Raw genomic sequence first — 21,540 nt, 5'->3', positions numbered from 1 at the left:
CATCAAGTCTACATACCATGCGCAACTGTGGTTAATTCTCCAAGCCTTATAAACATGCTCTATACAATCGTAGATAATAATTAATATCTGCAAAAAGGATGAATACCGCCACCGTAACAATAAAAGATATAGCAGAAGGTTATTACTTTATTTACATTCGTTAATACAAGCCTTATTACGACGAGGTGGTGCCGAATCCACTTTTATTTTATTTCAAAAGATAAATGGAAAACATAAGGACATGCCGGCTTAAAATTAAATAAAAATAGTTAAAAAATATTCCACATGCAACATATGTAGTGATAATGATTATATTATGTATACATTATATTTATGAGCACTTAATTTAACATCAGACAAACCGTTTGCGACGTCATAGCACTAACTATCTATGAAAACAAAAAAATATTACAAGTATAGTATGTATAATATTTTCAACTACATCACTAAACAAAACCATCGATACGATAAAATTTCAAAAATATCAACAATCTACGACTATTTAGGCACGTTTATTTCATTACATTAAATATAAAAGCCCCGCCATTTTTATATAGGCCGCCATTTAAAAAAAATAAATTAATAAAGGCATTTATACATTTGTATGATGGAAGATAGGTGTATTGACACCATAGGGAAGCTTCGTTAATGATTTAGACCACAGAATCTGGTTGATCAGACTTATCATTGGCAACTGTCTTCAGGTCCAAGGTGGATAATTGGCTTACTGGTATGTTGGGGTCATCTGAGTAGCTATTGGAGCCCCTCGTTGGACCCCACCTGCTGAAATATTTATCTTCATCGCTGTACTGGGAACCAGCACTGTTATATGTATCGTATTTCCCTTCTAGCGACGGCATGTCTATGACAACAGCTTCCATGGACACGTCCTGTTTAAGACTCTGCTGCGAGATGCTGCGCCTCATTTTCGTCTCACCGTTGTTTAATTGCCTGAAGAGATGGTCGCTCATGCTCTGCCTGTTATTATTCTTCACCGGTTTTGTCACCCCTAGTCTGGGTTCCTCGTCTATTTTTGTGTTATCCTCGTACGCCATTATCGGCTCTCGTCGGACGCTATCTGGACCGTTGAACACTGAGAAGCCGGATATTTTCTCGGAGACCAGTTTAAGGTTGGACGTTGATCCAAATCTTTGGGTTTTAGCCAACTTCCGTTTGGTAGTGTTGGTGGCGCTGGATGCAGCTGATTTGGTCAGTCTGTTGTTTGGGCTGGAACTCCTGCGGCGGTCTAGATCTGGAGTGTTCAGCACCAGGTTGAGGCTAGTTCTGGACCTGGATAGGGAACCAATGAAGGAGTTCCGCTGGTGGTAGGCCGTCAACACGTGCTGCAGGACGTTCTTCGGCCATGGCACGTCCAAGTAGACCTTCCTATCAGGTATTTCGATGCCGAATTTCCTCTCATGATCGTCCAATTGCTTCTCGAAGCTCATTATGAGTTTCTGCAGAAAACTATGGTTTTAGATCCCCCCGAAAATCACCCCCGTGACGTCACAGACATGAACTACAGCTAGGCTAGGCTGGGTATGAAACAGGTATGAGTACACCGACACCCAAATCATGCATCGTGCCAACAACATGCAGAATTTTAATAGACTTTTATACTCACTATTTGTGTGGAAGCAAGAATCATTGAGAATATATCAGTACATACATTTATATATTAATTTACTTAGAAATTCAACGGGTCCGATGTAAAACATAAAATCTATTAAAACGTGACAACATTCATACTGACAGTCATGCAGTCGTGACAATTAACGCAGTTTCGTCTGTCTTTAAACATTGACATGTAAAATAGTATAAAATCCTTATGAATTCTGATATATGAAGCATAAATGTATTTATATGTATGTATGTCTTTTAACATATAGCCCCATAACCATTTGCTTATATATATACAATGCGTGGTGTTAGATGTATCGCTCACCGTCTTCCTGTCAGCGAGCGTAGCCCGCCACTCCTTCAACTCAGCGGAGTACCTCTCCTCGATAGCCTTCATCTTACTGGCCTCGTGGTTCATCAGAGCCTTGCGTTTCTCGTTCTGGTACTGCTCCAGCTCACGGAGCAGGGCCTGGGGGTCGAGAGCCATATTAAGGTCATTCAGCTTAAAGAATAATATACATGATGTTTTTGACCAATCCTCCCTTAAAAACCTAGCAGATGGCGCCTCTGTAGCAATATTAATTAAATATACATAATGCTTGTCAACAGCCATATTTAGGTCATTCAGATAAAAAATATATATATATTTTTTGACAAAGATATCCGTAAAAAAACCCCATAGATGGCGCCTCTGTAGTAATACTAATTGAATTTATATAATTATGAAGTGCCAGCGTCGAGTCTGTAGTCCCTCCCCCCACTCACCTCCCCCTGCGCTCTCAGCTCCTCCCTGGCCCGCGCGTGTTTGGTCGCCAGCCTCTGTTGTTCTGATCTGTATCGACGCTTCTCGTTCTCCTGGAACTGTTACAACAGAATTACATTTATATTATATAATGTCTAATATATGGCTAGTGCGCAAACATTTGTGAGTTATCTATATTCGTTAGGATCTTTCGAAGTGACAACTAATGGATGGGTAAACCGCTTCGTAACGTAACGTAACGTAACGCGTTACGGTGCTCTGTCTCTGGTTTCCCTTTACGTGCATCAGCATCAGACACACGCGACAAGTGTGTAGCAACATTCAATGTCTTCATAAACAGATTATCAATGTTATCTTTTCATAAGTCAAGCAATTTCTATAGTAAACAGATGTACTGATATAAATAATATCATTATAAACATATATATATATATATATATATATATATATATATATAATTCCTGTGCCTAACCTTCTTGAGTCTCTCTCTGTCGTCGTCGTGACCCGCCACGCTGTTTATCCGTAGGCTCTCCCTGAACATCATCTCTCTCGCTTTCTGCTCCGCTCTCATCCTCTTTGGCAGCGACCTCTTCTCCAACGCCTGACATTTAGCCAACTCCTCCTCCTTCCGACTGTTCTTTCTGTAGATAATAAAGAAATCTCAATAAATCAGTTATTCTAATAACTTAAATTAATTAATGTTTGTTGAGAAAAATATTATAAATATATAAATTATTTCGTTTTTATGTATTTTAATGTGCTCAAATAATGAATCTATATAGCCATATAGTATATTTGCTGTAGTGAACATGATAGCTCAAATTGTGAAGCGCTTGAAATTAGACATTGAGGAGTCACAAATTGCAATCCTATACTTTAATATATATATATATATATATGTGTGTATGTATGTATGTCTTAGAGCTCATACCTCTTAATCTGCTCCAACTCCTTGTCGTGGCGGACGAGCATCTGGTGTCTCCTCAACAGGAACTCGTCTTTGAGCTGTCTCTTGGCCAGTTGATGTCGCTCGTGGATCTGTTTCTCTTCTAACTCCCAGAGCGCTGCCTCCCGGGTACGCATAATCTGGAAGATTCAGTTGAGAAACGGTAAGAGATGAGAGATGGAAGAGATGAGATGAAAATGCAGTAATAATTATCAGATTGAACAATATTCTGGTATTAACATATTATAGACATGTTGGTTAGATGTTTGTCGCTCTATCCCTCAAAAACTACTGAATAGATAATGATAAAACTTTCCTATAATGTAGTAGAGACATCAGCATACGATATAGATTATAATTTATAAATCCATTTGAGAACATGTCACGTCTCACAGACGATAGATGGCGCTGTCGGTTGGATAACATATACATTATATAAAGCACTTCTAGCATATATTATGTATGTATGTGTGTATGTGTGTGTGTGTAACCTGATGCCGTTGCTGCAGGTACTGCCTGTCAGCCAGCGCCTGCCTCTCCCTGTGCTTGTCGTGTACTCGTCTCAGCACCGCGTCCCCGGACTCAGCGAGGGCGGCCACGAAGCTCCTCTCCCTGGTCGCGTGTTCCGAGTCCAGACGGGCCCTGCGAGCCCGGTAGGCCTCCTTGCGACGCTCTTTAGCAACCAGCTCCACTTCCTGGATCAATCATACACATAACATGCTTTATTGAATTCAAATTTACATTATTATTTGAAATTAATATAAATTTTTGTCTTGTTAATGTTTCGCCATTGTTTTGTAGATTATAATATATACTAATGTAACGTAACAACTTACTTCGGGTTCAATTTAAACGCCTCGTAGTGCATTTTTTTTGTGTATAAGTTGATCAAGTCGACAAAATGGGTAAATGTTTTAGAAATTATACATCAAATATTGTTATATATATATATATATATATATATATAGTCAACTTGTAGCAAGCCTATCCCCACTCCCAACCTGTTTCAACAGTCTGAGTTCCTGCTTGAGCGTGTCCCGGAAGTGTCGGAGGTCTCGTTCGTGGTCAGCTCTCAATCTCTTCGCGTGCTGCCTAAGTTCCGCCTCTAGTTGTTGCTCGGCCCTCTCGGCAGCCGCGCGCTGTGCCCTGGCCAGTGTGTCCAGATCCGACTCGTGGGCTCTTGATAGTGATGCCAGTTCGGCTTCGAACCTGTATAGCATAGAATAGATTATAGAAAATCCACGTGAGCTTCATTAAAAAATATCCAGTCCGCCATCTTGGATCCAGAGTGACGTCACAGAGCTAACCATACATTGGCAAACAGACTAAAAATTTCTGTCCAAATAGTTATATAATTATACAATATTGATTTTAGAGATCCCATAAGAGGAATATAACCTACATATATATATGAGCTCTTCCCGCGTCATTGTTAGGCGGCTATTGTTTTTGTTAGAAAATTTGATTATTCAGCAATACAAGTGAAAGAAAATAGCGTCTTATGACATCTACGACTTTTGCGAGTCTTCGTTGAAGATAAAGAACGTTTTTCGTTTTTAGTACGAGTTCATAATGACTTTCAAGCGACATACTCCCGACGTTTCGGTCTCTCTAGGTTACTTTGGTTGGGTTAGTCCAAAATATATTATTATTATTTAGAATAGCATATATTATGAAACTAATGTTATCTGATTACTACGAGTTTGGTTAATATTAAAAAAAAATATGATGTTAATATTAAAATTACTTGTAGCATACAGATAATATTAGTTTCATTATCATTATACAGATATCTGGTGTGTGTGAGTTCAGCGACCTCTTATCCTGTTGTTCCCTCAGCTGGTGCTCCTTGGCGTTCAGGTCTTGGAACTGCTTCTGCTCCATCTTCTGCAGCATCTTTATCTCTCTCAGCTCCTGTTTCCTCAAGGCCAGATCGTCCCAGGTGCGACCGGATTCTTCGTCACCCCATATAACCTGGCCGAGTAGGATGTATATATAAGTTATTGTTTAAAAAACATGTTAAAATTATATTATATATATATATATATAAAATATTATTTAGAACAACTGACACGTCACAACATGCATGTATTTAGTGACGCAGAACAGACGATAGATGTCGCTGATTCCTCTGATATCATTATATATCGATAATTATCGTTTCTCCCTTAAACCAAATCGTTTCAAAACAGATGACTAAGTTATTTAAGTTCATTGTCGATCAGCGAGGACTACATTTTGGACAAAGGTTTTTTTTCTAACTTTATAGACGAGGAGACCATGTTGTTTATATCATTGAAGCCTATACCAAAATGTTTGAAATCAGTATAAAAATTACTTTAATAACAAATTATTCTCCCCCTGACCCTGACGATTATTGTACGGAACCCAGTTTGTGCTAGTTTTATATGTGAGGTGGTACTATCACCGTACCTTGGAGGTGGTTGTGGTGACCACGACTCCGTCTATCTCAAACTTCCTCGTTCTCTTCCTCGTCTTCTTCTTCAGGTTCGCCATGTGGATATCCTCCTTAGACCTTAACAGGATACAGATATTAAGTGAATTATAGGACAATACACACACACACACACACACACACACACACACACACACATATATATATATATATATAGGTCAGAAATTTACCAAATATGGCTCAAAAAATTATGAATTTCCTATTGAAGTAAATATATATATATATATATGACGTAGACACAATGCATGTCGTTCTTTGAGCGTACACAGACATCACATGTAAGGTGTATATTTTTAATATAGACTGTATTTATTTAATATTCACTGTATGTTAATATATTTATACCTTCATACAAAACCATACAATTTGAACGTTAAATCTCAAGTATTTCTGTCACTTGTTCATTTTAATTATTGTAACGAACCTCTGTATCCTGTTCCCTTGAGCGTCTTGTGGCTTCCGTCTCAGAACAACCACTTCCTCGTCCAGGGCCTGATTATCTGAATTTGGTCTGAAAAAAAAAAAATATATATAGTATAATCATTTATATATATATATACTTACAATATATTTATTAATAGTTTATACAGGTCTATATAGAAAAAGTATTTTCATTGTTGTAACATAAAGAGCAATGTTGTCGCCACAGAGTATGAAGTTTAGAACACCTGACTATACAAAATTCAGTGAGATAATTAAAAAGATAACATTAAAAAGTCTTATATCCGTAAGACGGCCAGAATTCTAAAACAGTTGAGTGCCCCTGTCCTTTCACCGACCTGTTAGCGTCAGTGAGGCGCTGGTCGTCGTGCGAGGCGGACGTCGCGGACGTGGCGGACGTCGCGGATGTAGCGAGCGAGTCCGCGTCGCCGCGTCGAGACCTCTCCGAAGCGACCGAACCGCTGTCGGACTGAGAACGAACGCTGAAAGGAATAATTATATGTTAATAAAATTAAGTCTGTGCTGATGTTTATAGCTCCTTAACGTACACACAGTACGGGATTTGAAGAAAATTCCCAATAATAGCTGACATCGGGACATCAAATAGATTGTAATTTCTCATATACTTAGTATGTAGTACCGCCACCCAGACGATAGATGGCGCTTACGGTTGTGTCACGTATATCATATCTCTGAACACAAAATATATGACTATAAACAATAATAGTGTCCTAATATGTATGTGTGTACCTCTGGAAGCTGTCCGGACTCAGCCTGGGAGGTGGAGCGCTTGAGTCTCGCACCTGGACCTCCTCGCCGACAGTCACAACCGACACGTGGGACGTGTCCTGTAATAAACAAATACCATGACAGAGAAATTCTTACTTTAAAAAAAACTTCAAAAAAGGTTTTATTCAAAACTTATTAATCTTTTTATGTATTTCCTATGAACCAACTGACTTTTTTTTTTAACACAGCACTATATGATTTGTAACAGTAATTTTTTTCAACATATATCATAATGTGTGTGTGTGTGTGTGTATATACTATTTTTAAGACAATTCCCCCCCGCCCCTCTCTCTCTCTGTATTTCATGTTCCTGTAATATACAACTCACCAGGTTGATGTGATTTTGCCGACTGTCATCAAAGACTCCAGAGTCTCCGGCTCCAGGTGACAGGATCAGCACCTCACTGCTGTCCAACCTTCGACCGCGACCTTTTTCTGACAAAAAAAAATATTATACTGTATAAGAGGAACTCTTATCATTTATACATAATTTGGAGTCAAACCAGGCATATGTTTTTGTTAGATACTAATTTCTTAAAAAAGATATTCTCTTTATAGAGATATTCACACCTATATATAAAATTGTGATTGTCTCCCCCCACCCCCGCTATCATTATTGCGGATGAGTTTTTATAATATTGGATCATAGATAACTTCTACATCGGATACAGAAGGTCCTGCTAGAGCTGCAGCCTGCGGGAGCTGTGTTTTGTTAACGGGAACATTTCATTGGTGGAATTAAAAACCATTCTAAGCTGACCTCCATTCGAAGGAAAGAATCATCCTACCAAGTCTCTAGTGCATTGCCACTTGGTGAACCTCGTGTGGATTGGTCTCGTCCCAAATACGGCAATTTTGCTTGTTGACATAGCCATTCATCCAAAAATGCGCCTCGTCGCTGAAGATGATTTTTTTTTGCCAAAATCGGCGTCAACTTCCAACTGCTCTAATGCCCAGTCAGCGAACACACGGCGCTGTCTATGGTCATTAACCTTGAGCTCTTGGGTCAGCTGGATCTTGTACGGGTGCAGGCTCAAGTCACAACGCAAAATTCGCCAAGTTGTCGTCTGCGAAAGGCCGAGTTCCTGTGCGCGACGCGGAATTGACTGCCGCGGGTTTTCGAGGACACTGTCGCGCACAGCGGCGATATTCTCGGCAGATCTCGCGTTACGTTGACGCACGGGAACCGGCTGATTGTTAACTGACCCGGTTGACTCGAATTTGTCCACCAATCGACGGATAGTCGACTCGGCAGGACGATCATCGCGACCGTAAAACGGGCGAAGTGCGCGGAACGTTGCTCGAACTGAAGACCCATTTTCATAAAACAATTTTATGATTTGCACGTGCTGCTCGACACTGTAACCTGCCATGGTGGTTTGGGAGGACGGAATGAATATAACACACTGCATTTGACAGCTGTCACTCAAACAACATGGCCGCAATCAGCTGTCAAAGTTCAAGCGTCCCTATTGGAAAACCCCATAGAAAGGCAACTAAAGATGATCTATTCATTAATTTGAACCGCTTCTATATTCCTTGGTGAAGGTCATCTTTTAATATGTAACCTTTGACCGGCAACGTCCAGGTCATTGCTGTTCATGGAGACAATTTAAATATTAACCTTATATAATCATTGCCTCTTTGCATATGATAAATGCTGTACTTGTTAATTGTATGTATGTGTGTATGCTTTGTTCGGTCACATCTCCTAACCTCTGTGTCCGGAGGGCGTGCAGGGGGCGCAGTCCAGAGAGTCCAGAGATGAGGGTGCGAAGGCGTCGTCGTCGTCAGATGAAGCAGCTCTTACCACCACCACCTCATCAGGACTCGTTGATATCGTGACGGCGTGGGGCTGTAAAGGGAATAGAATTGATATTATATAATTAAGGTACAAAACTAATATATATATATATATATGTTATATGGGAAGATATTTTTTCATATGATAACTTCTTATGGTAAGGTTTGCTTGTTTCGTAACGTAACGTAACGCGTTACGGCGCTCTGACTCTGGTTTCCTTTTACGTGCATCAGCATCAGACACCCTCGACAAGTGTGTAGCAACATTCAATGTCTTCATGAACAGATTATCAATGTTATCTTTTCATAAGTCACGGAATTTCTTTATTAAATAGATTAAATTACAGACACATATTTTTTTTTAACCGGATGATAAATGACGATGTGTTAGTTGGCAGTACTTTTTTAATATATATTTGACCTTGAAAATTATCTAAAATTATATATAACCCAGTCAAATGTGTAATTCTGTTCGCCCCTTGTGTTGTATTATAGGGAAGACTTGGTTGTATTTGGGGGTGGTAGGTGTGGTAAGATACTCACTGGAGCTGTGTTGAGGACGGGTGGATGGGTGGTGGTGACGGTGACGAGCCCCACCGGCGCTGCACCAAGAGAATTCGGTTCAGCGCTGACGGACACCACCGTCACTGACCCACACGGCGGCTGCGGAATAGTGGTACCACTTATATGTAAATTATGCTTAAGAAAAGTTGATTTTCAATCTGACACATAACAAAATGATAGTTTGGTAGTTCAATAGGAATAAAAGACATACATGCTAACAAATTTTACATGTGATTTACTCACAGTGACAGAATTCATCTCCACCGTCGGCTTCTCATCTATGGAACCGGATCTGGAATCTTTTTTGGCTCGCAACACCTCTACATTATACCTGTAAATAATGTTTGTATGTATGTTCTCAATTACTCCAAACTTTTTGATATAATGACTGTAAAATATTGTGGAGCGGACATTCTGTATAAAAGCCTCGTCTAGTATTGGGTGTAAAGCAGGTTTATGAGATTTGAATGGGACTAGATTTCCTTGTATTATTGTGAAAGATTTTTTTCTACGGAAATGTGAATTCCAAAACAAAAGACTAACTTCTTCATGACACTGTATCTATGGATCGTAACAAAAATGCTTTTTTGATTAGTTTAGTTAAAAATATATATATTTTCGCTTAAAATTTCGAATGTTTAGATATATGTAATACTTTTCATTTCATATCATTTGTTTTGACTACACACTAACGGAATCACATTGAAATCAGTTCAGCGATTATGTCACAATAGACAAACAGACATACACGTATTATAATCTAGTGACTCACCTGTCTTTGCCATCGACGGACCTTGACCTGGACTCTATCCTGTTGACCTCGCTGCTCACCCTGGTGTCACTGATCTCATTTGAGCTGGACCTGGAACGCTCCTTCTCCTTCCTGATCCCATCCCCCCTCTCCAGCGACACCTGGTTGACTTCCACACATGACTTACTCATGTCAGCCATCCTCTCAAACTGACTAACTATCCTCACATCGTCCGTACTCTTCATCAGATCCGTATTAATCCTGTTCACCTCCGTTATCACCTTATTAGTTTTCACCTCTGTGTTGCTCTTGTTAATGATTTCAACCGACTTGTACAACCCTTTGTTAATATTGATATTGTTGGTTTTGGTTGCGTTTCTTGTTTTATCGTCTAGACTAGTTTTAGCGTCAGCTTCATCTATTTTAGCGTCACCTTTGTTAACAGTCTTGTCTGTGTCATTCTCGTTAACGTCGGCGTTAACGGCGGGTTTATCAGCCTGCTTGTTAATAACCTTGGGGCTGGTTTTCTCTAGCCCGTTGACCTTGTGATGTCCTTCCGGTGTGCTACCCGTCTGTGTGTCCTCAGCCTTATGATTAATTGCCTTGTCTATTTCCGTTTTCTCCTCCACAGCCTTCTCTGCGTCTCTACATATCTGTAAACATAAATGTATATGATCATTTTGTGGACGCAAGGACTGTAATAGTATAAACTTTAGTTCTGTACGATACATTATTTATTACTTTATCCTATATATGCTCACAATAATTAAAAAAAAATTTGGTTTATAATTTACATGTTGATATTAATTGTAAGTGTCACCTGTTCCACTATGTCACCGGCGATCGTTGTTGTCGTGGGCGCTGTGGTCGTTGTAGGCGGGGTTGGGGTCGTGGGCGGTGTTGTGGTTGTAGGCGCTGTGGTCGCCGTGGGCGGTGCGGGTATGGTAGCGGGCGGCGGGGGTGCGGGCTGTTTGCGGGGCGCGCGGGGCGGGGACGACGGCGGACCAGCGGGCGGGGGGGGCGCCGGTCCCTTCTCCTTCTTGGGTGCCTGAGGATTGAAGATAAGCTCATAGTGACGTATAGCGATTGGCGCGCGCTCGCGCGTGTCTTTGTGTATGAGTGTTCCACCAACCGGCGTCCTCCTGTCAGCCGGCGCGTCGTCCAGCGCTCTCTTGGTGGCGGCGGCGGGTGCGGGGACTGTGGCGGGCGGAGCGGGGGACGCCTTGCCACCTGCCTCGTAGTCGGACACTGACGCGGAACAAATAAATTTAAATGATCACATGTTACATTTATATTTAAAAAACATAGAATTTGCTTGCTGTAAAATGATTATGCTAATATAAATGGTCTCGTAGACCGATGTATTTGATTATATTAATACATATCACGTGTTTCGGTCTCACGGACCGAGGGTATATACTGTTAGTCTGTCACAACGTATTATATATATACATATAAGGGTTGTTTACTTTTCATATCCGGCGTGTCCCCTGAGCGGACGGATGTAGAGTCATCTTCCATATCCACCTGCATCTGTGAGCTGCGGTGCTCCTAGAAACGCGAATTATATATGATTATAACTTTATTATATAATGTATGGAACAAATATACATATATATCTTTTTTTTTTGTTTTTTGTTCCAGCTCAATAATATCCAAGACCTGCTATCCGTTGCAGCTCAGCTGTAGTTTGTACTCACACTCAGAAAAACATTAGAGTTATTCGGCAATCTTGTCATTGAGAGCATATATTTTGAATTACCACAGATGATGAAATATAGCAAAAAAAAAAAAACAGATAATAATTTGCTTAGGAAATTACAGAAATACTGTCATTTCACACATTAAGTCCGAGTACACACAATGTAAGCAGTAAAATAATTATAATGACTTTTTATTTATTTTCTATCTTCTACTTCTTGCAGTTTTAATGTGAACACACCCTTATTAAGCTATTTTTGTTAGTAACAAGCATATATATGTTTTAAAAATACCAGATCATCTATTCACAACTCAAAATCTCACATTAATTGGAGCAGCCTGTATATAATTTATATGCTTAACACAAGTATACAACGTCGAACTACATACGCAGCGTTTCGCGTTTCACGATTAATAATACGTTAGTATTATGTGAGAAGTTATGAATTTCAAACTGCTGACGCTACGTTTGTAGTGTCGATGCAACCTGTGGTAAGTGCAGAGCTGTATATATATATTATTATAGTTCTTGTATGAGTGTATATGTTACAACTGACCTTCAACAACTGCGGAGGCTCTGGCTGGCATGATTCGCATGCAATGTTTACACACAAACAACATTACAAATACAATTATATATATATTTATATATATAAGTATGTTAGTTTATATTCCACATCGCATATATTATTTTCAACATACTACAGAATTAAGAATTAGTTTTACACTACCATAATATTATAGCAAAGATTTGAAATCTTGGGATACTATACGTTAGACCGTACAAAACTAGAAAACTGTGTCACTTGACGTATGATACTGATACTAAGGTTAAACAGTTGTATTTATTTATTGTTTTGTATGTGTGTATGTATGTTTTGTTTTTGGCTCAGTTTGTGTGTGTGTGTGTGTTAGTGTGCGTATGTATCTATTCTTGTGTGTCACTGTTTTAATGTGTGAGCGAGTGTTGAAATGTATGTGTATGTCTCAATGTGTTGTTTCTGTCCGTGTGTGTGTATTTGTTAGCGTGTGTATGTGTCTACGTATTGTTTCCGTCTCTGTGTATGTGTGTGTGTATGAGCGTGTGTGTGTGTGTCAGCGTGTGTGTGTATGAGCGTGTGTGTGTGTCAGCGTGTTGTATACTAACCAACTCTCTGGTAGTGCTCCCTATTAGCCCTGGCCCTCCTCCGGGCCCTCGTCTGTCCGTGTGCGTGTTACAGCGTGCTCGTTAGTATTATATACACAGGGTGTCCGACAACATCACCACTTGCTCATATTATTATACAGTATAGCAACATACTGTATAACGTCAAATTGACAGATACATTGAAATCAAGCAAAGAGTTTCAATTAGAAAAGTTAAATTACATAAATCTTTTGTACGACAAATAGTGATGTATCAGTATATTATTACCACACCGTAGATTAAAGCGTTATTATTCCTATACAATATATTGATGGAGTATTTTTTTATATAAATATATGTATATATGTGTATATATATGCAGACGGACTGCTGGAAGTACCTCTGCATCATCATCCAGCAGTTCCTCCTCGACGACCTCCGCCCTGTACTCCAGCAGTAGTTCCCTCAGTGGCTTCGAGTCCAGCTCTGAGGATATGAACTCATGTTTTAGCAGTTCCAGCGCTGTTGGACGCTTCTCTGGATCCTGGGGGTGAATGAAAAACTTTTAACATACAAACATAAATTAAATATATATATATAGTTAGATCTTTAGAGTTTCATTTACATACATATATAGTTTTTAAAATATTGACATTATTTATTGGACGCTTAAAATTATAATTGAACAACCATTGAAATACTATATAAAGAAAACATAATTATGGGAATTTATTATCTGTGGTATTCAACCACAGATAATAAATATCTACACATTGCTTCTTTTGTACTGCAAAGGTAGAAAATTTATTAGGACTCTCTTATAACCTGATAGATGGCAGCACTACACCGATGTGACTACTGAATATATCATATGATTAGGTCTTGAGTCAAGACACGATAGCTGAGGTGGAGAAGAAATGGATCGAGATATTGTTGAGGTCGCAGGTTCGATTACTGATTGCTTCGAGAAAGTTCTTATTATACACTAAGTAGTACCTCAATGTTTTTATTTATATGTTACATAAGACACATGTACTTTATATGTAACCACCTTAACAAGAGCCTTCGCTATGAAGTCATTGAAGGCTTTACTCCATCTCGAGGGCTGGTCGAGGGCTGGCGGCTCGCTCTTCTGTATCTTGAGTAGCACTCGCATGGGTGTCATCTCGTGGTTGGGGGGCTCCATTTGAGCAAACTCTATCAGAGTGATGCCCAGCGACCAAATATCCACCTGACAGAGATATGACATTATATACGTGTTTAACGAGAGGCTCACAAAGTTATCGCTTCACGTATTAATATTCTACAAACACCATGTATGTATGTATGTATATATATATATATATATATATACATGGTGTTTGTAACACCTAGACTTATCATTATAAATTGGTATATTTGTAAACATAGCCAGGTAATTTATAATAACCTTGAAGTCGTAGGGGTGATCTCTGAAGGTCTCACACAGCACCACCTCCGGAGCCATCCAGTATGGGGTGCCGATGAATGTGTCATGCTTCTGGAGGGTGGACTTGTTCTTCGCTGATACTCCAAAGTCCGCTGTCATTATATACTTTAATTAGTATTGAAATCTTTGCCAAATATATATATATAAAATTACTATCATCATTCTTATACTACCTCCATAAATAATTCAAAGTGAATTTTTTATCTATGCCTATCTAGTTAAAAACAAAAACACTAGTGATGTACCAATACTTTACATCTATAAGATTCTACTTCAGATTATTAGCTCATATATATGTAGTTAGTCTAACCCAACTTGACCCCTCCTATCATGGTAGCCAGTACGTTCCCAGCCTTGAGATCTCTGTGGATCACCCTCCTTGAATGCAGGAACTGCAGCCCGCGGCACATCTCTCGACACACGTACGCTATCTGAGCTTCATTTAGACCCTTCTCTAGTTCAGACATGACAGAGTCCAGGGCTCCACCGTCACAATACTCTAACAGCATCTGTGGGTAGAGAGATAGATTAGATGTAGAGGAAATTTCACCTCATCTGGAACCTCAGATATTTGTCAGCATCTCCAATAGAATTAGAAAATGATTTAAAGAAAATAATAATGTATCACATATCGCAGTCAATTAAAACCAACGAAACAAGATAAATTTTGTAAACAAACTCTTATGTACTGATTGGTAAGCAGAACTTTTCTATATAGAACAGTGGTCGTGTGAGTTCGAGTTGTTTTAGGGATAACCGGATTCCAATAAAATTGCATTTAATGGGAAGAAAAGTGACAAATTGGACGTGAAAGTAAATAAAGGAGCTATCTCATGGCTCTAGTTTTATTCTTTGAGAGTTAGAACATAAAGATAATTGAAAAAAAAAATTGAAATATAGGCAAATGGCTTATGATACCCCAGATATCCATATCCGTAAAAGTATCCGACGGCAAAGAGGTATGCGTATGTGCAAGTCCTACAGTGTTTTACTTATCTATCTGCTTGGACATTTAATAACAGAAATATAATTTAATAGGCAATGTAAAAAAACTTTTAATTTAAAACCTTTGCCAGATTTGTGTAACATCAAGCATACTAAAACATTTGTGAATATTTGTAATCAAGAACAGACAGCCGTATACATATCCAATCCGTATACATTATTAATCACTAAATAGACGTCCGTAAAAGTATACAAACATTACTTCACGAATGATCTGTACACTACCCGTAAAAGTACGCGATCCTCTACATCACAAATCATCAATACACGTCCGTAAAAGTATGCGATCTAGCACATACTGACCCATAGCTTGTTATCAATGAAGTACGCCTCATGCAGTTCCACAACATTGGGATGTCTGCACTCGCTGAGTATGTCAATCTCGACCGTAAAGTCAGCTAGGTCGTCCTCGTTGTCCAGAACACACATCTTGGCAGCGGCCAGCTGGCCCGTGGTCTTGTGCTGGGCTTTGTACACCTGGAAACATAGTTAATATTTGAAAGACATATGTCTATTATTGAAATTCATATAAAATATTTGTCCTACAAACAGCCGTTTCAGTCTACTGTATCTTTATTTGATCGATGTATTAGGTGAATATTGAAAAAACACTGTTAGATTCACATTAAATTAATTTCTGCTTATTTATTATGAGATGTATATGTACTCATATATATATAGTTTTATGTCTGAAAACTATTCAACGGTAATAAATAGACACATTTTCATAGAAAAATCTTTATAATATAAGCACATGATGTATTAAATAGTTGGCAAAAACTATTTGGGATACACAGACCAATAAAAAAATTAATATATAATCTAGTATCGTTGGATTGCTTTAAATTATTGTACAAATAAAATTATTATCAGTGATGTGATTCTCCTAACAAACTAATAGATGGCACCACTTATACAAAATTAGAAACTTAGCAGAGAAGCTGTGGATGTGTTATATTAAAAATCATATTATTGGCCACTTGAACGGCCATGTCATGATCATACCATGACCATGGGGTCATATCAAGGTCATATCATACCTTCCCAAAAGCCCCATCCCCCAGCTCCCCGACCATGTCCCAGTTCTCATTGGGATCGCTGTTGTCCCTAATGTTGCTGAACACCTTCTTCTTCTTAGCGTCATTGCCGCTGCCGAGGTGAAGCACCTGGTATACACAGTTTTATGAGTGACACGATAGCTCAGTTGGACAAGTGGCGGTGAGTTATATCAAGGTCGCTGGTTCATAAATATTTTTTTATTATAATATACGTAATTACTTGTTGTGTATATGTTTTAAGTTCCTATTAATAGAATTTTAATCAAATAACTTTTTATATAGTAATGTTTGTATGTATTTGCGTGTTTGTCCGTGTCACAGTACCTTCTTGAGATTATTGAAGAAAGACATGTCTCTGCTGCGCGTCGTGTAGACGCGCCGGCGTCTCAGCCGCCAGTACACATGGTGAGGCCTTCCCGCTTATACTGATGACAAACAAACAACATTATATATATATATATATATTATTTTCTTTGCATCATTATTATCTATAGCTTCTATATTTCACATAGTAATATTATTTGATGAACCAGCAGTTATTTTCAAAAAATTCTTGTAACGTATATATTACGATAGTATATAAACATTATAAGTCATTCGAATATTATAATTTGGATTATTTTATAAAGGTATAAATATATCTATTTCTATAAAAAAATTCTTCTAGTTACAACTAGTCGTAGTATTTATTTATATAGTAGAAAGTTTTAAATGCAGGAATTATAGAGAATAATTTTATTTATATATATTTTTTAAATAACTTTCGTTTACATCGTCACACTACAAACGTAGCGTTAACAGTTTATTTTTACATTAATAAATCATAGCCCGTTACTATAATATAAAATAACATTGTTGAATCAGAGACGGGAAACGCTTCGTGTGCAGTGCAAAACTTGTAGTACGCATCAATTCGCACCTAAGTGCTTAGTTAGACGATAAAAGTTTTACGCTATCATCATCATCAGCCTATCGGAGCCCACTGCTGAGCAAAGACCTCTTCTCACATGGAGAAGGTTAGAGCGTTAATCACCACGCTCGCTCAAGACGGGTTGGCGATTTCAAACTTATAATTCGAAATTATAACTCCAGGTTTCCTCGCGATGTTTTCCTTCACCCTTTGTCAGTGATGTCTAAATAGTCTTAGAAAGAACGTATGACTCGGAAGAGATCACATTGGTACTTGCCAGGTTTCGAACCCGCGACCTCACGTATGAGAGGCGGGCCTTTAACCTCCAGGCCACCACGAGTTACGCTATAAACGAACACTTATTAATTATAATAAGTAAAATCACATTTTATATTTAATGTATTAACGAAATAACATTTTTATTATAAAATTAATTTCATTACAAACATAATATCAAACCATAGACAATAAAATTAAAAAAAAAAAAAAATATTACGAAACAAAACGTTTTATTACAAATATTAATTAAAATATTTATTCAATGACCTTAACAGCAATTCGAACAAGTCCTCGTACTTGGACCATAAAGGAAAAATAGAACTGCCGTTTCAACAGACAGGAAAATATGTCTACTGAATAATGAACTAGTGTTCTGTATAAAAATCCGTATCTACGGATCTCTATTGGGATCCGTGACCGCGGTTACAAATCCAGAACAGCATTACTATGTCATACTAATGTATACGAATTAATTTAAAATACTTTACTATAGATTTTTTTTTCTAAACTCTTAGCTGTTATGGTATCTCTGTCATTGTTAGAAAAATTATGGCCAATATTTTCTTTCCACATCAAAGGCCAGAATACGTCATTGAGCTGTATGTCTACCTTCAAGTCAATTGACAACATAATCGTTCTTTTTACGAGTGTATTGAGACTGGAATCGTTCGTAATTCACATACACTCTCTAGCGACTATTTAAACTGTCAGCTTGTGCTTCGCCTCGTGCCTCGTCTCGCGACTCGTACGCGAGTGTGAATCCCGGTTCGTCAAGATAAGTTCGTACCAACTCCAAAAAAGAGTGTAATGCGAAATATTATTACGTATTGCATGTGACGTAATGATTCATCGACATTGCAAATTTATTTATAAAAAAAACGCATTTAGTAGATACAGGAATAAAATCTAAAAATATGATATTTTGCAACGATTTTCAATAATACGTATATTGTGTAAAAAAATGCTAACCTCTTTATGCGCGATCGGTCATACAATTATATTCTAAACATCGTCACTGCGATATATGATGAGTCAACGTTTCCTCTAACAGCGATAATGTGCGATAGTCAACAACCGGACTACATGTATTATACATTGTATTATAATTAACAATTAATTATATATACATGAAAAATTAAAAATACTTCCTAAAAATTTGTAGGATTACATAAAGAATTTAAATGTCACGTCAAGACAGGTCACGACATGTCAATGTCATGTCACATCGCGTCACTGCGCGTTAGGTTATGTCACTGTCATGTCATGTCACAACACGTTATGAACGTCACGAAATGTCACGTCATGTCATTTCGGGTCACGTGACTTCATGCCATATAGTATCACGTGATCTACTTCACCACCTGTAAATTATAAAGGTAGGTAATATCATTGAGAGATGTTTCCCATACGAGGACGTCACTCCAGTCCAGACACGGTATCGATGTCTGCCGTAACCGGAGACGCCGTATCTGATCCGCGTCACGCATCCGCTGGGAATCGAACCCGCTACAAAGCCGCGTCATTCCCAGGCTCTAATCTATATGAACTATGTCACATACTGATACTTTTACTCGGTTTTGTGCGAATTTCATTTGGGAATTTCTAATCAATACGCAGTATTGGCGTAACGCGGAAGCGTTTTAGGCAGTTTGAAGTTTAATCTGCCTTTTCCATATCCATATATATCTAAACAAAAAAATCACATACCAAATGGCACACTATATATTCTTTATTAACCTAAGTTAACACAAATGTACAATAATATATACCTAATTAATGACAACTAGATGTCACCGTACTATCGATTCTCGAACGTGATTAATAATTTTATGTTCCATAGTAGAATACGAATCAAAATTGTTTAATATTGAGTAACTACACACACATTGAGTAATGTTCACATATATATATACACAACGGGAAAAATAGTTCCTTATATATTAAATAGGAAACACATTAAACGCATACCATTGTGTGTGAATAAGTAATTTAGGAGATTACTCATGCATATGCATATATGACGTACTTGCATGATGTCATTGTTTACTATAACATAGTAAAAAAATATAAATAATACATTATAATATTCATAGCACTTGGAACAACAGATTTTTATCGCATTTTTTTTTCAAATTGAGATCTCATCAAAATAGGTGCAGCGTTCTTGTATTGTAGTGAAACGAACAAACATACAATAAGTCCTCATTAATAATGACTACACGTAAATTAATTGTTTTCGGTTTTGTTTCATTGACTTCGTCTATGTTTATTATATTAATGTGTGTACGTTTGAAACTTTAAAGTTCGATGGCTGAAACGATTTTGATGAAATTAAGTTTCCATACATAGACCATAATAAAAAAAAACAATTTTCCAAAGCGTTTGCGTCACTTTAAGGTTGATTTTTTTTCTTATTTTATAACATCTTCGTTACATCTATATATGAATTTTAAATTAATGTCTGTATCAGCTAGTTCCTATAAACAAATGTATTATCGTATATTCTATAAATTTTTACGCGTATTCCGCTCCTGTTATGTACGTGAACCATACCTTAAGACGATCGAATCGCGACCTGAATCCGCTATCAGTCATCCGATGGCCGCGTTTACATTACAAGAGCGAACCATTTTCGAATACGACATTTTTAAGTCCAAGAAAAACCAATCTAACTCATTAGTCTGGACATTAAAAAATGTTAACTTACTGATTTATGGAATCAATGAGTAATGTCTCATTATACATTATATGATGTGTATACATACACACACACACATATATATATATATATATATATATATACATAAGGAGCGTTAAGTCTCTCATTCATAACTCTCCTCACATTATATTAACGTCACTGAATAAGAAACGTGATGCGTATAGTATGTAGTGACAATTCAAACCTGTTCTAAGGTCATACTTTTCCAATGACATCACCACAGCCTCCTTTGAATTGGTACAAATTAAAAAAATTTACATCAAAACCGAATTTTACGATAAAAATTCTTAGATAAATATATCAATACGTTTATATTATAACAAAATTCTTCTCCGTACCTACTTGAAGCTTTTTAATTGTAGTACTTAGTAACTTGACTACAGCTAGGCTCTGCCACTGCCCACGAATGCTTTAGCATTCCTCGTTACATAACCTACGTCAATACTGTTATGTGCAAGGATTGATGAATGAAAAACTTTATACTTTCCGTATGTCGTTTGTACATATAGTAAGCGTGTATCAAGCTGTATCTCTTAGTGTGGTTTGTAGTAACACTGATCGTGATCAGCAAATAAACATGTTCATTGAGACTAAGTCAATTCACACTCAGCCTGCTGTCTTTATGACTTATACACTGACGGTTTGAAAGTTTAAGTCTCTCGTGGTGTGCTCGTTTCGCTAAAGATAATATATTTTTTTTCAAGTAAGGTGTTTATTTTTGGTTCACCCCACGTAAAGACTTCTTATAGACTATATCGACTTACTGAAATACATATTTTATTATGATCTTAAGAGACATTTTTGTTTTAGTGCACCCTTAACTTTTTTAACTGATAGGTAGGTCGTATACAAAGGCACGTTAGCTCAGTCGTTAAAGAAACTTCGACTTTATATTCCGGTGGCTGGAGATTCGTATCCCGACCGTGTTTATGAATTTTTAACTGTATTTCTTAATAAAAAAAAAATTATATATATCAGTCGTGGTGGCCTGGAGGATAAGGTCCGCCATTCGTGCATGAGGGCGAAGGTTCGAAACCTGACAAGTACCAATGTCATTTTTCCGAGTCATATGTACTTTCTAAGAGTATTCAGACAAAACTGACAGACCATGAAGGAAAACA

The 21,540-nt window shown here is 37.7% G+C and overlaps 1 protein-coding gene across 2 annotated transcripts in view; it reads right to left on the bottom strand.

Annotated features, from left to right (window-relative positions):
* LOC116776988 (serine/threonine-protein kinase 10) overlaps nucleotides 1–21,540 on the bottom strand; it is a 29,013-nt gene that overhangs the window by 1,883 nt on the left and 5,590 nt on the right. The window contains exons 2-28 of one of the 2 annotated variants that reach the window (XM_032670318.2): nucleotides 16,836–16,936; nucleotides 16,494–16,619; nucleotides 15,757–15,930; nucleotides 14,759–14,957; nucleotides 14,410–14,540; nucleotides 14,032–14,211; nucleotides 13,381–13,524; nucleotides 11,623–11,704; nucleotides 11,286–11,401; nucleotides 10,974–11,201; nucleotides 10,175–10,806; nucleotides 9,646–9,733; nucleotides 9,382–9,501; nucleotides 8,752–8,890; nucleotides 7,364–7,470; nucleotides 6,997–7,094; nucleotides 6,585–6,728; nucleotides 6,230–6,316; nucleotides 5,763–5,865; nucleotides 5,146–5,303; nucleotides 4,331–4,538; nucleotides 3,821–4,024; nucleotides 3,315–3,469; nucleotides 2,856–3,024; nucleotides 2,386–2,481; nucleotides 1,946–2,089; nucleotides 135–1,457 (exon numbers count right to left, since the gene is read on the bottom strand). In XM_032670318.2, the coding sequence (XP_032526209.2) occupies nucleotides 654–1,457; nucleotides 1,946–2,089; nucleotides 2,386–2,481; nucleotides 2,856–3,024; nucleotides 3,315–3,469; nucleotides 3,821–4,024; nucleotides 4,331–4,538; nucleotides 5,146–5,303; nucleotides 5,763–5,865; nucleotides 6,230–6,316; nucleotides 6,585–6,728; nucleotides 6,997–7,094; nucleotides 7,364–7,470; nucleotides 8,752–8,890; nucleotides 9,382–9,501; nucleotides 9,646–9,733; nucleotides 10,175–10,806; nucleotides 10,974–11,201; nucleotides 11,286–11,401; nucleotides 11,623–11,704; nucleotides 13,381–13,524; nucleotides 14,032–14,211; nucleotides 14,410–14,540; nucleotides 14,759–14,957; nucleotides 15,757–15,930; nucleotides 16,494–16,619; nucleotides 16,836–16,862 (4,863 nt within the window). In that variant the 5' untranslated portion in view covers nucleotides 16,863–16,936 and the 3' untranslated portion in view covers nucleotides 135–653. Of the gene's footprint in view, nucleotides 1–134; nucleotides 1,458–1,945; nucleotides 2,090–2,385; nucleotides 2,482–2,855; nucleotides 3,025–3,314; nucleotides 3,470–3,820; nucleotides 4,025–4,330; nucleotides 4,539–5,145; nucleotides 5,304–5,762; nucleotides 5,866–6,229; nucleotides 6,317–6,584; nucleotides 6,729–6,996; nucleotides 7,095–7,363; nucleotides 7,471–8,751; nucleotides 8,891–9,381; nucleotides 9,502–9,645; nucleotides 9,734–10,174; nucleotides 10,807–10,973; nucleotides 11,202–11,285; nucleotides 11,402–11,622; nucleotides 11,705–13,380; nucleotides 13,525–14,031; nucleotides 14,212–14,409; nucleotides 14,541–14,758; nucleotides 14,958–15,756; nucleotides 15,931–16,493; nucleotides 16,620–16,835; nucleotides 16,937–21,540 lie in introns of those variants that run through there. The other variant, XM_032670320.2, reaches the window with a different exon arrangement.

Source organism: Danaus plexippus (assembly GCF_018135715.1).
Source record: "Danaus plexippus chromosome 29 unlocalized genomic scaffold, MEX_DaPlex mxdp_37, whole genome shotgun sequence".
Taxonomy (NCBI): domain Eukaryota; kingdom Metazoa; phylum Arthropoda; class Insecta; order Lepidoptera; family Nymphalidae; genus Danaus; species Danaus plexippus.
Note: the sequence above shows the minus strand (reverse complement) of the source record. Positions and strands in the feature narration are given on the sequence as shown.